The following is a 12385-nucleotide window of genomic DNA, read 5'->3' on the forward strand; positions in this document are numbered from 1 at the left end:
GTAAATTGGAAGAATTGCTTAAAATGACACTTGTTTAAAAAGTTCAAAAGAGTCCCAAGATCCTTCTAAACTGAAAACCTAGGTGCCTAATCTAGTAGTCCACTGCTTCCTTTGAGGGAGTAATCAGATTTTGCTTTATTGTATTGTAGACTAATATGAATTGCTTACCTGACACAGCAGCAAAGATAGAATCCAGACAAGCTGAAGAGAGGCATGTTACTGCTGAGTAGGAAACACCATTTAATTTCTTCCTACTTGGGCTTTTCATTCACTGACTAATGTAAATGGCATAATCTCTCCAAGATAGAAATAGAATCTAATTATGAAATAATTTAGCTATAGATAACTCCTGCATATTGACATTCATTTAAGTGTCCTAAAGTTACGTGGAGGTTCAGGAAGTCAACTTTGAAGCAATCATATTTTCCAGATTTTTAAAAAAGATTTGGCTCCTCCTCTTTGGCTTAAAATAACAACTCTAAAAAGACAATCTTTCTTAAACTATTTATTTTTGTATCTAATACAATGACCCTTTCACCATACAAGTGTTGAGTGTGGGTAAAGATTAGCTATTACCACATGCAGTCTCTGCAGCTTTTAATAAAAACAAACAGATAGGAGAAGAAAGAGCACTAATACTCAGAATGCATATGGAAAATACTTTATTCAGAGTGAATCAACTTAAGCAGATTCCAGAAACTTGAAGTTTCCAAAATTACAAACTGGCACAGTCTATTTCACTACATGAAGTAGGAGTATATTATCACATCTTGACAATGTTTAGAGAATAGTAAACAAAGTTTCTGTATTTAAGAAAATGTGTGAATTATGTATGGAGCAGAAGATTCATACAACTCTTAAGCTGACTGAAGGAAAAGAATGATGGGTCTACATTTTCCATGCTTTCTTAAGACATTGTGTATAATGTAAGTATGAACTTAGGCAACTGGATAAAATGTGATGTAAATTTAGGGATTGTGATGGTACATTTTCCAGAAAATTATCTTAAAGGAGATTAAATCCATAATATATTTGCCACACTTGGGCCCCTTAAGATGGATAAATTGTGGGGTATGATAGGTACATGAGCAGTAAGTTTGTATTAGACAGCGTTCAGAAGCATTCAGTCATTGGCTTGGAAAGAGGTTACCAGACACCCCTCACAATACTGCAAGAACCATAGTGGGTTTTTTAGTCATCTGTGAAGAGTTTGTGAATCAAATTCTATGAAGTATTTTTTAAATATGCTAATGAAGTGTTGTGATAGGCATCAGTAGGAAGCACTGAAATATAATTATGACTTGAGGGCAGGAATAGTGAAAGTGGGATAATTATTTTGCAAGATCATGCTGTTAGAATGAGTTGAATTATAGGATCACAGAATAGTTCAGGCTCCTGGAAGGAAGCCTTGGAGATCATCCAGTTCTTCCAGCTCAAAGTGAGGTCAGCTAGAGGTTTGCTTAGAGCTGTGTCCAGTTGGGTTTTGAGTGTCTCCTGGGCTGGAGACTCCACAGCCCGCCTGGGTAACCTGTTCCAGTAATCAGTGACCCCTGTGGTAAAAATAAAGTTATTCTTACATTTCACTGGAATTTCCTGTATTTCAAGTTGTGTTCAGTGCTGCTTGGTCCTGTTTCTGGGTACCATAGGCAGCAGTCTTTGCGCCCTGCCACCAGGTATTTATACACATTGATAAGACTTCTCTGTCTCCCCATCCTTAGCTTTCTCTTCTGCAGGCTAAACAGTCTCAGCTCACTGAGTGAGTCTGTTACTGTCTGAAAGGTGCTCCAGTCCTTTAAACATCTTAGTGTCCCTTTGCTGGACTTGCTCCAGTCTGGCCATGTCTTTCTTGTACTTGTGAGCCCAGAACTAGCCACATTTCTAGCTCATATTCAACTCCACCAGGACCTTCAGGTCCTCTTCTGGACATTTGCTTTCCAGCCAGTTGATGCCAGCCTGTATGGATGCATGGGGTTATTCTTCTCCAGGTGCAGGACTTGGCACTTCCCTTTGAACTTCATGTGGTTCCTGTTGGCCCATCCTGTCAACAGAGCTCTGAATGGCAGCACACTGATCTAGTGTATCAACCACTCCTTATTTTGTGTCATCTGCAAACTTGATGTTCTTCGTCTCAATCGTGGTTCATTAATAAGGTTCAATAGTGTTTACTCCAGTATCAGTGCCTGAGTGTACCACTAGTGACTGCCCTTGAGCGGGAGTTTGCTCAGCAGTAGTTAAATGGATGAGTTAGAGAAGCCTGGGTGTGGATTTTCAGTATGCAGGCTGCATTCCCATGTGCAGGAGCTTGCTTTCCTCACTTCCATAAGCTCTTTCATTTGAGGAGTAGTTCACACTGCTTAGCTACAATTTACTATGTCTAAGTAAACAGAACTTCTGCCAAAGCTGAAATCTATAGTGACTGCATTGCCAGTTTAGCATGGATCGTGAAAATGTAAATGATCCTGCTTGCAGCAGGGCAAACCACTTAGGAGAAAAAAAGGTGTTGTGCTGAAGTTTTGGGAAGCTCTCAACTAAAGACAGTTTTCCCTGGAACAAATACAGAAAACATTGGGTAGGGTGGACAGGGAGAATTGAGGGCTCTCCAGTAAGAGATTAAAAGCATCCTTTTTGTTTATCCTGTGTCAGCCTTCAGTTAAACCATGGTATTTCAGGAGGTAGTTATCTAAAGGAGAAGCTAAATCATCTAAATAATAAATCTAATGTGGGTAAGGAAAGGTATGGGTGCTTTATGTTAGAATTAGAAAAATGTTGCACTCGAGTCTAATACTGTTCAATATATCTGTATTTCCTAGAGCATCAAGTAATTGCATCTCTGTGTGATGTAAATTTTATGAACATCTGTAATTCTGCACACATTCAGGACTTACAGCTAGCTTGTGCACAGGCTTCACTGTATTCCTCTAACAGGATATGGGCACTCAAGGGATGGAGGATTGGTGAGCATTTGCAGAATATTGACACAAGAGCAGTGCTGGCTTCTTTAAAAAGCCATCTACTGCTGTGTTTTGTGAAATGTGGGACACTCACCTTTTATTTGTGGTGCCCGGTGGTTACAGCAGTGAATAGAAGAGACATTTTAGTAGCTTTAGAAAAAGCCTTGCTGGTTAGCCTAAATAATTTCCACAGAAATTCATAGACAAGTGTTATTAATAGTACCTTAGTATTCTTACACTCCTTTCAGTATTTATTTTAAGAATAGGCCTTCTTAAAAAATGGCAGGCTATTGGTTGTGTTTATATTATATGCAGCTAATAGTCTGTAATTGCTGCTGCTTTAAAATAAAATATTAATTTTAGTGTTGTCAGCATTCATTGGAGAGGTACAGTAATAAAGTCAAAAGTCTGCTGATACAAGAAAAGCATATGTAGTAGCTGAACTTAAAGCCTGTCAAATCAGTGTAGAGTACTCTTCATTTGGGTTATTTCTCTGTATGTTGTGCACACGTAAAATGGCCACTCGAGGGCACTTTTGTATTTGGTTCAGCTGCTAATTTCCTGAATATATTGAGGTGGTTTGATAACTCATCTTTTAATCTCTTGAATCTTCTGAGTGATAGCACCCTACGTTTCATATTTAAATGGAAGCTTAGTATAGGTTTCTAAAGCTTTAACTTGAATCCTTTTTAATAAAAGGCTAAATTACAGTATGCCATGCATCAAGAACGGGACTTTTTTTAAAAACAAAGTTGGTGGGAACTTTATTTAGTACATTGACCTTAATGGCCAGCAGTGTTTCTATGACTATTATCTACAAAGTCATTCTGAGATTTTGTATGTTATATTCTCTGATAGCTTCATTTAATGCTTTTTTTAAGCTTACGTTTTTCACTTGAAACAGTAGTCTAGTCTGATGCACAGACTACATCAGTCATTGGGCCACATACTGGTTGTATTGATGCTTGTATGTGATCTATTACCATAGCATGTGTTTTGATAGTTCCACTACTAAGTGATGACTTAAATACTACAGAAGTTTGTAATGGAGGAAATGGGGACAGGCGACACACTGACAGGCAAGAGGGGCAGGGAATTGTAATACTGTGAACCTGCAGATTCTTTTTTTGCCCTTCTCACGTTTTCTGTGAACCAGACAGTCTCTCACAGAGATAGGTGAAAATGAAATCGCAGTACTCGTGTGTTTGTATGTATTTTCTTGCTCAGCACTGAATGCACATGGTACTTCAAAGACAGTATTGACTTTCATTATGCAAAATGTTTGGGTTTTTTTTTTTTACTTTATTTGCTTTCTAAAAAGAAGTCCCAAAGCACGAACAATGGAGAGAGATTGCTAAAAATTAAATGACTACAAGTCTTTTGTTCTGAAATGCATTTGAAATATTGTGAACATCAGTATAAATGTGGAAACTTAAGAAACAGCTCCTTGCCTTCATTCCCTCCTTTAGGCAGTTCTGAATTTGCTTAATCAAAAGACCCAACTACTTTTAAGTTGAAAACTAAAATGAAATATTCAGATGTTGGTTGTCAGTTTGCAGTGTGTTTTTAATGCACACAAGCATGTCAAATTCATTCTTTTTCTAGCGGCATGTATGACCAGTTGCAGGGGTTGCCATTGGTTTTGTCTGGTACTTTAAAGTGCCAGTAATCAAGGACATCTTACTTGACAGCTTTCCAGAGCATAGTGTTAACATATATTATCTGAGTCTATTAGTGTGTGCGTCTTTATATGAATTCTGGAAGATGGCTGATAATTGCTTTTCAGATTTTGTTGTGGAAATTTAGATGAATTTATTGTGTTACACATGTGGCCAAAAGTGCATGAGGTTTTGGTCACTTGTCTTTAGTGGTTTTGATGACAAATCTTACTCTTAATACCTTCTCACTGGAATATCTTTTGCCATTGGATCTAAATAAACAAAGATATTTTCTACCTTTCCTGCTCTCTGCAATTCAGACTTCGGTATTGGTCAGTTTTTCTAGAAACTGATTCTTTAGCTTTTTTCCTCTTTATTTCCACTGGAATATACTAATTGGATTAAAATGGACAAATTAGAAAAGTGGTAACAGCAATTATTGCTGTGAAATACTGTATTTTTGCAAGCCAGATTGCCCCCACACACACAATAAAGAGGGGTTGTCTGCTTCTAAATGACAATATTTTCAAATACTTGGACTTGGATCCAAGCATGGAATGATCTTCCTTTACTGATGCTTCTGTTCAAGTTTATAAAAACAAATCACTCTTAATAACGGCTGATGAATACTAAATAGAACCCTGTATATTACTTTGTGGGACTACATAGTACTGTTTTTCAGTGATCTCAGTCTCCTTAAAAACAGTTTTAAAATTATTATTAAAACCTTGCTTGGCAGTCCTGAGTGATAAGGGTTCTGCTATAAATATTTAAAGTGCATTTGTGGCTTTCAACTAATTAAAGGCAGTTTCACCAGGACTGAGTGCAGCACTTACTCTAGGACAGTTGGATGCATATACCTGTCATGGGTGAGTGGTTTGGTACGTGGGTTACCTCAGCACTCCCACTGCTGACCACGAATGCAGATATAGGTCAGTGAGCAGATGCTTTCTCATTTGCTATTTGTTGACAAGCTAATGAATCTCTTTTGACTACAGACAGAAAAGGTTCTGTGAGCCAATTTATCACTGCAGTAGTTTTAAGAACAGATTTACTGGAAATACAAGCCAGCAGCACACAAGTTCTTGTCAACCACTGTTCCTTATTGGTGTTTCATCTAACATGAAACATGCCCCATAGCTAATGGTATGTCTGCAGTGCAAACAGGATGTAGAAGGCATTAATGCAGACTTTGAGTGGTCTAACCTGGGTTGTGGCAATGAAGTCAACAGAATAGCCTGGAGGTTGTTTAGGGTTGACTTAATGCTAGTGAGGGATTTGCTACACAGTACACCTATAAAGTGTGCTGCAGTTTGGAAATATGAACATATCACAATCTTTCAAAGTAAGAATTTGGTGACAGTACAAGGGCAAACAAAACCTCTGAAGTGCTATTGACATATCAAGCAGGTTTGCTAAAATATGGGGTTAAAGTTTAGAAAAGAATGTTTTGAAATCTGAAAATGAAGCATTTGATGAATAAAGTTTCTCTGTGGTTGAAGAAGTTATTAGCATCCATAATAATGACTTTCATGTTAGTGAAAATTCAGTCTTCTTACTGAAAAAACTCCTAGGCTAATAAAAGAATACCCTTACATTGCAGTGTTCTTACAGTTTTTAGTTTTATTTGGTGCTAGTTTTGATATATTGACATGACACAGTATGACACCTGAGCACAGATGAGAATACCTGGCACTGAAAGGACTCTATTGTAGCTGAAGAGCACTGCCTCTCACTACGGTTCCTGCACTCAGCATGGGGCATGCTGGGTTGCTCTAAAGTCAGGAGGCAGCTGATTCAGTGCCAGCAGGGAACCTGAACAGGGTTTACAGGTCAGCTGTCTCTTAAGCATCAGTTTGTCCTAATGTCCAGTGTTTTTCTAGTCTTCCCTGGTACCCTGACCAGCTCTTGATGCTCTTGACTGCTTAACCACCCACTGCATTACACCAGCCTCTGTTTTAATCCTGTTTTATAGAATCATCTAGGTTGGAAGAGACCTTCAAGATAATCAAATCCAACTGTTAACCTAACATTGCCAAATCCACCATTAAATCACGTATATAAGGACCGCGGGTCCTGAAGGAGCTAGCGAATGAAGTTGCTAAGCCACTGGCCATCGTATTTCAGAAATCATGGCAGTCAGGTGAAGTTCCTGATGACTGGAAAAAGGGAAATAAAACCCCCATTTTCAAGAAGGCAAAAATGGATGACCTGGGGAATTCAGACCAGTCAGTCTCACCTCTGTGCTTGGCAAAATCTTGGAGCAGATTCTCCTGGAAGGCATGCTGAGGCACATGAAAAGCAACAAGGTGCTTGGTGACAGCCAGCATGGCTTCACTAAGGGGAAATCCTGCCTGACCAATTTGGTGGCCTTCTGTGATGGGGCTACAGAACTGATGGACGGGGTAGAGCAGCTGATGTCATCTACCTTGACTTGTGCAAAGCATTCGACATTGTCCCACATGACATCCTTGTCTCTAAATTGGGGAGACATCAATTTGATGGATGGACCACTCAGTGGATAAAGAACTGGCTGGATGGCCGCACGCAAAGAGTTGTGGTCAATGGCTCAATGTCCGGCTGGAGACCAGTAACGAGTGGCGTCCCTCAGGGATGGGTGTTGGCACCGGTCTTGTTTAACATCTTTGTTGGTGACATGTACAGTGGGATTGAGTGTGCCCTCAGCAAGTTTGCTGATGACACCAAGCTGTGTGGTTCGGTTGATACCCTGGAGGGAAGGAATGCCATCCAGAGGGACCTCAACACGCTTCTGAGGTGGGCTGATGCCAATCTCATGAAGTTTAACCATGACAAGTGCAAGGTCCTACACCTGGGTCAGAGCAATCCCAGGCACAGCTACAGATTGGGCAAAGAAGAGATTCAGAGCAGCCCTGCAGAGAAGGTCTTGGGGGTGTTGGTTGATGAGAAACTGAACATGAGCCGGCTTCAGTGTGCGCTTGCAGCCCAGAAAGCCAACCGTATCCTGGGCTGCATCAAAAGGAGCATGACCAGCAGGTTGAAGGAGGTGGTCCTGCCCCTCTACTCTGCTGTCGTGAGACCTCACCTGGAGTATTGTGTGCAGTTCTGGTGTCCTCAGCATAAAAAGGACATGGAACTGTTGGAACAAGTCCAGAGAAGGGCCACGAGGATGATCAGGGGACTGGAGCACCTCCCGTATGAACACGGCCTGAGAAAGTTGGGGCTGTTCAGCCTCGAGAAGAGAAGGTTGCATGGAGACCTCATAGCAGCCTTCCAGTATCTGAAGCGGTTCTATAGGGATGCTGGGGAGGGACTCTTCATTAGGGACTGTAGTGACAGGACAAGGGGTAATGGGTTAAAGCTTAAACAGGGGAAGTTTAGATTGGATATAAGGACGAAATCCGTTCCTGTTAGGATGGTGAGGCACTGGAATAGGTTGCCCAGGGAGGTTGTGAATGCTCCATCCCTGGCAGTGTTCAAGGCCAGGTTGGACAAAGCCTTGGGTGAGATGGTTTAGTGTGAGGTGTCCCTGCCCATGGCAGGGGGGTGGGGGGTTGGAACTTGATGATCTTAAGGTCCTTTCCAACCCTAATTATTCTATGATTCTATGACCACACCTATTTGTATTTTAAATACCTCCAGGGATGGTGACTCCACCACTTCCTTGGGCAGCCTGTTCCAATGATTGACAACTCTTTTGGTGAAGAAATTTTTCCTGCTATCCAGTCTAAACCTCCCCTGGTGCAACTTGAGGACATTTCTTTTTGTCCTGTCGCTTGTTATCTGGGAGAGGAGACTGAGGCCCACCTCACTACAACCTCCTTTCAGGTAGTTGTAGAGACTGATAAGGTCTTTCTTCTCTGACCTCCTGAACAGCCCCAGTTTCCTCAGCTGCTCCTCCTAAGACATTTGTGCGCCAGACCTTTCACCAGCTTCATTGCCTTTCTCTGCACCTGCTCCAGCGTCACAGTGTCTGTTTTGTAGTGAGAGGCCCAGAACTGAACACAGGATTGGAGGTGCGGCCTCTTCAGTGCTGAGCACTGGGGGATAATCACTGCCCTGGCCCTGCTGGCCAATTCCTGATACAGGCCAGGATGCCATTGGCCTTCTTGGCCACAAGATAGCTCATGTTCAGTGGCCGTCGACCAACGCTCCCAGGTCCTTTTCCTCTGAGCAGCTTTCCAGCCACTCTTCCCTAAGCCTGTAGCGTTGCATGGGGCTGTTGTGGCCCAAACGTAGGACCCTGCACTTTATCTTGTTGATCCTCATACCGTTGGCCACATCCCTTCGATCCAGCCTGTCCAGAGCCTCCCTATCCACCAGCAGATCGACACTCCCACCCCACTTGGTGTTGCCTGCAGACTGAGAGTGCACTTGATCCCCTCCTCCAGATCTCTGATAAAGATACTGAACAAGACTGGCTGCAGTACTGAGCCCTGGGGAGCACTTCTTGTTACTGGCCACTAGCAGGATTTAACTCCATTCACAACTCTTCAGGTCCATCCATCCAGCCAGTTTTTTACTCAGTGAATGGCACACCCACCCAAGCCATGAGCAGCCAATTTCTTCAGGAGGATGCTGTGGGAAATGGTATCAAGGGCTTTAATAAAGTCCAGGTAGACAACAACATCCACACGTTTAGTTTTATCTAGCTGCACCTTTTGATTTGATTGGATTATTTTCATCCGTGTTTCCTTATCTGGTGCAGCTTCATAACAAATTTAACATGATGCAGTGGTGATAAAGCTGTTCAGCAGCAGAAACTCATGCTGTTGCTTTCCTTATATAAACTTAATCAGTTCTTTATACATTGTAATGTGTCTTCTCTTAAAGATTATCTTCAGTAATGTGCCTTTATACTCTTACTTAGTTGAATATTTGCATAGGTGAAGTGTGCTTTCAAGTGCTGCTTTTTAGCCTGAAGTGAATGTAGTGCTGCTGTTTGTCTTTAAACATTATGCTCGGGCATTTCTCAGCTTGTACATCCTGTTCTCTATCCCAGGCTAGATGGCAGCTGCTTTTTACTCTTGTCTCCTGCTTGAAGCCTGCATGACACTTCTCCATAGATTCTGTGGTTCTATGATTCCATTACTTGATTGGCAAAACTATAATAATTATTTTCAGGCCTTTATAGGATTAATTTATCATAGGTTAGCTAATCCCTTAATTAATGAAGCTGATAGGCAGATTGAGAACTGTTATGTGAGGATGAAACTGTGATACAAACATCTATAGTGCTGATATCTCCCCAACCCCCAAATGAAATTTTGCTTACCTGGTTCTGTGTGGTGAGTAGCTGTCACCTGCTGTTCACCTGTGAGAACTATCAAGCTTGAATTTTCTTAAAATCTGAAGCATACAGAAGAACATAAACCCCAAACAAAAATTTCACTTTAGAAACTTGAAAGTAAACCTAAGATGTTCCATTATCAGAATTTCACACATTTGCAGTTAATTGAAGTCTTAGTAAAGAACATGGTGGTAGAGCTCATAGTTTAATATATGTAGTTACCTGATCATTTTTCTGACATCTTTATTTGGTTACAATGTGGTGTAATTGGAATAAACAGGGTCACTGTGTTCCTATAGCAACAGGATGCTACAGTTCAACAGACTGCTTCATTGCAGCAGATATATCCATAACTCTGCTAATAACCTGAGGATTTTGAAACAGTAAATTTAAAAATGAGGATTCTGTTTCATATTTCTGCAGGCAAAATTCAGTTTAAAATTTAAGCCTTATAAATATCTTTCCTGAAGCCCTCCACCACCTTCCAGTATAGGCATAGTTTCAGAGTTTGTAGAAATATTGAATATATATATTCTATGAATATTCCACCTATATAAGCTGTGGTACTAGTAGGATTTTCTATAAGAAATATGGGCTATTTAGACATGAGGTAAGGGGTCTTTTTCAGCTTTCAGTGCAAGCTGGTTTTTTTCTTTAAACAAGCAGGCCATGTAAATTGGTTATTTTGATCCAACATATTGACCTGCTCTGTAATAGCTTCATTTATTTTTAAATGGATAGTAGAGGTGATACAAGACAGTGTAGAACTGTCAGCTCTGAAGATCTCCTACATGTTTGGTAAATGTGATTCATTTGCTTTTTTTGCAGTAAGGGGAATAGAAATACAATGTTTCCATTAAAGCGATCAATTATGCATAAAGAAACAGGATATGAAGTTGTATGAAAATGCATTTGGAGAAATCAGATTTTCTTGAGCAAACTGCATCTGTTGCATATGTAAGATACCTTTCAAATAATTCTGGAAGTCTAGTGGTGCTAATAGCAGTTTTACATACTGATTTCCAGAAAAGAAGTATCACCTATCTGGAAGATCTGGCATCCTCTTGTTAGGATGCAGCTTTGTATTAACCCTAAGCTCTTTACTCATTTGGAATGCTCTTAGAGAAGAGTTAATTAGAACTTTAATTAATGTATAACTCTTAGAGTTATTTTGTATTCCTCTTAATAAAAATACTCTTACAGTGAACAAAAGCAAAGACACTCTCCTCTCCCCCTCCTCTGGGACAGTGTGCCTTCATGCTTCAGGACATTAATATTTCAATAGTCACACTGGATAAAACTGAACAATGGATGAAACCTAATTATTTTTCTTAGGCCTGTGATATGATCTTATCCAGGCTCATTTTCTTACATTCTATTCTAGTGAATTTCATTATAAGTCAGTCATTCCTATATGACAGATTTGCTTTAAAAATTGTACCGATAAAAATTAACCTAAAAAGGAAATACTTTGTCTCCTCTGTTTCTTCTGTGCTGTGTTATCCCTCACCCCAAAATTAGTGGGGGAAAAAAATGAAAAGAAAATCCTGTCTCAACTGATGCTGCTCCCTCCCTTCCTACCTGTTCTTACTTATTTTCCCTCTCATTTCTTTCCTCTGTTTTATACAGATATCCTCTTCTGATGCTGCTCAGCCTTTGGCATCCTCTCCTCTGCAAGCTGCTGCTGAGAAGAGCAAAGCAGAGGTATATTGTTTTCAGGTGTAACTGTTGTTGGGTTACTGCTTTGCACAAATGTTTTCTGTAGAGTAATTTCAATGAGCTAAGTAGAGAATATAAACTGCTGATAATACTTCAGTCACATAAATGCTTCTTTCCTTGCTTCCTGCACTAGATAAATGAAAAGGGCCAGTACAGTGGGATGAAGTACACACGTGATTGTTATCTCTTTGTTTCTATATGTTAAACTTCTGGTTCTGCTCTGGTTTAGTGTCGCAAAACTGAAACTGCCATTTCATTCTCAGATAATGGGCTTGAGTGGCATTGTCCTGTCTCCTCAGGAATAATTTTTGGTTTCCTTTTTTTGTTTACTTGCTTGTTTCAGAATTTAAATTATCAGTACTCTTCCAGCCATTTAGTTCAATCTCCTTGGAGATAAATATATAATTAATTTGGCAACACTCCTGTTAACTCACAGTAGTTTTAATATCCCTTCTACCTGGGATACATGTGTATGTGCTGACATTACATTTACTGTTTAGAAAAGTCTTCAAAAATCTGAATACAAATATGTAGTAGATGAGGCATCACTTGTATGAACTTTCAATAAATGTCACAATTTGCAACAATACTGAAATACTTATTTTTAGAATGTGAATGCTAGGCTCTTTTGGATACTTTAGTCTAAATGGGGATTGCATACAGTATATGAAATAACTTATGATCTTAACTCATGTTTTTTCTTCTAAATACATAAAATCTGGATAGATGCTATAAATTATTTTAGTTCAGCTATATTTAAATATTAGTTAAAATTCAAATGACAGCGT

General features: G+C 39.9%; 1 protein-coding gene across 2 annotated transcripts in view; it reads left to right on the top strand.

Annotated features, from left to right (window-relative positions):
- SMAP1 (small ArfGAP 1) overlaps positions 1-12385 on the top strand; it is an 81662-nt gene that overhangs the window by 33572 nt on the left and 35705 nt on the right. The window contains exon 5 of one of the 2 annotated variants that reach the window (XM_062608146.1): positions 11508-11582. The exons of the other annotated variant lie outside the window; for it this stretch is intronic. Within the exon in view, the coding sequence (XP_062464130.1) occupies positions 11508-11582 (75 nt within the window). The remainder of the gene's footprint in view (positions 1-11507; positions 11583-12385) is intronic. 2 annotated transcript variants of the gene reach the window in all.

Source organism: Pezoporus occidentalis, unplaced genomic scaffold (assembly GCF_034315485.1).
Source record: "Pezoporus occidentalis ecotype Australia unplaced genomic scaffold, CSIRO_AGI_Poc_V1 ctg13, whole genome shotgun sequence".
NCBI classification, from domain to species: Eukaryota; Metazoa; Chordata; class Aves; order Psittaciformes; family Psittacidae; genus Pezoporus; species Pezoporus occidentalis.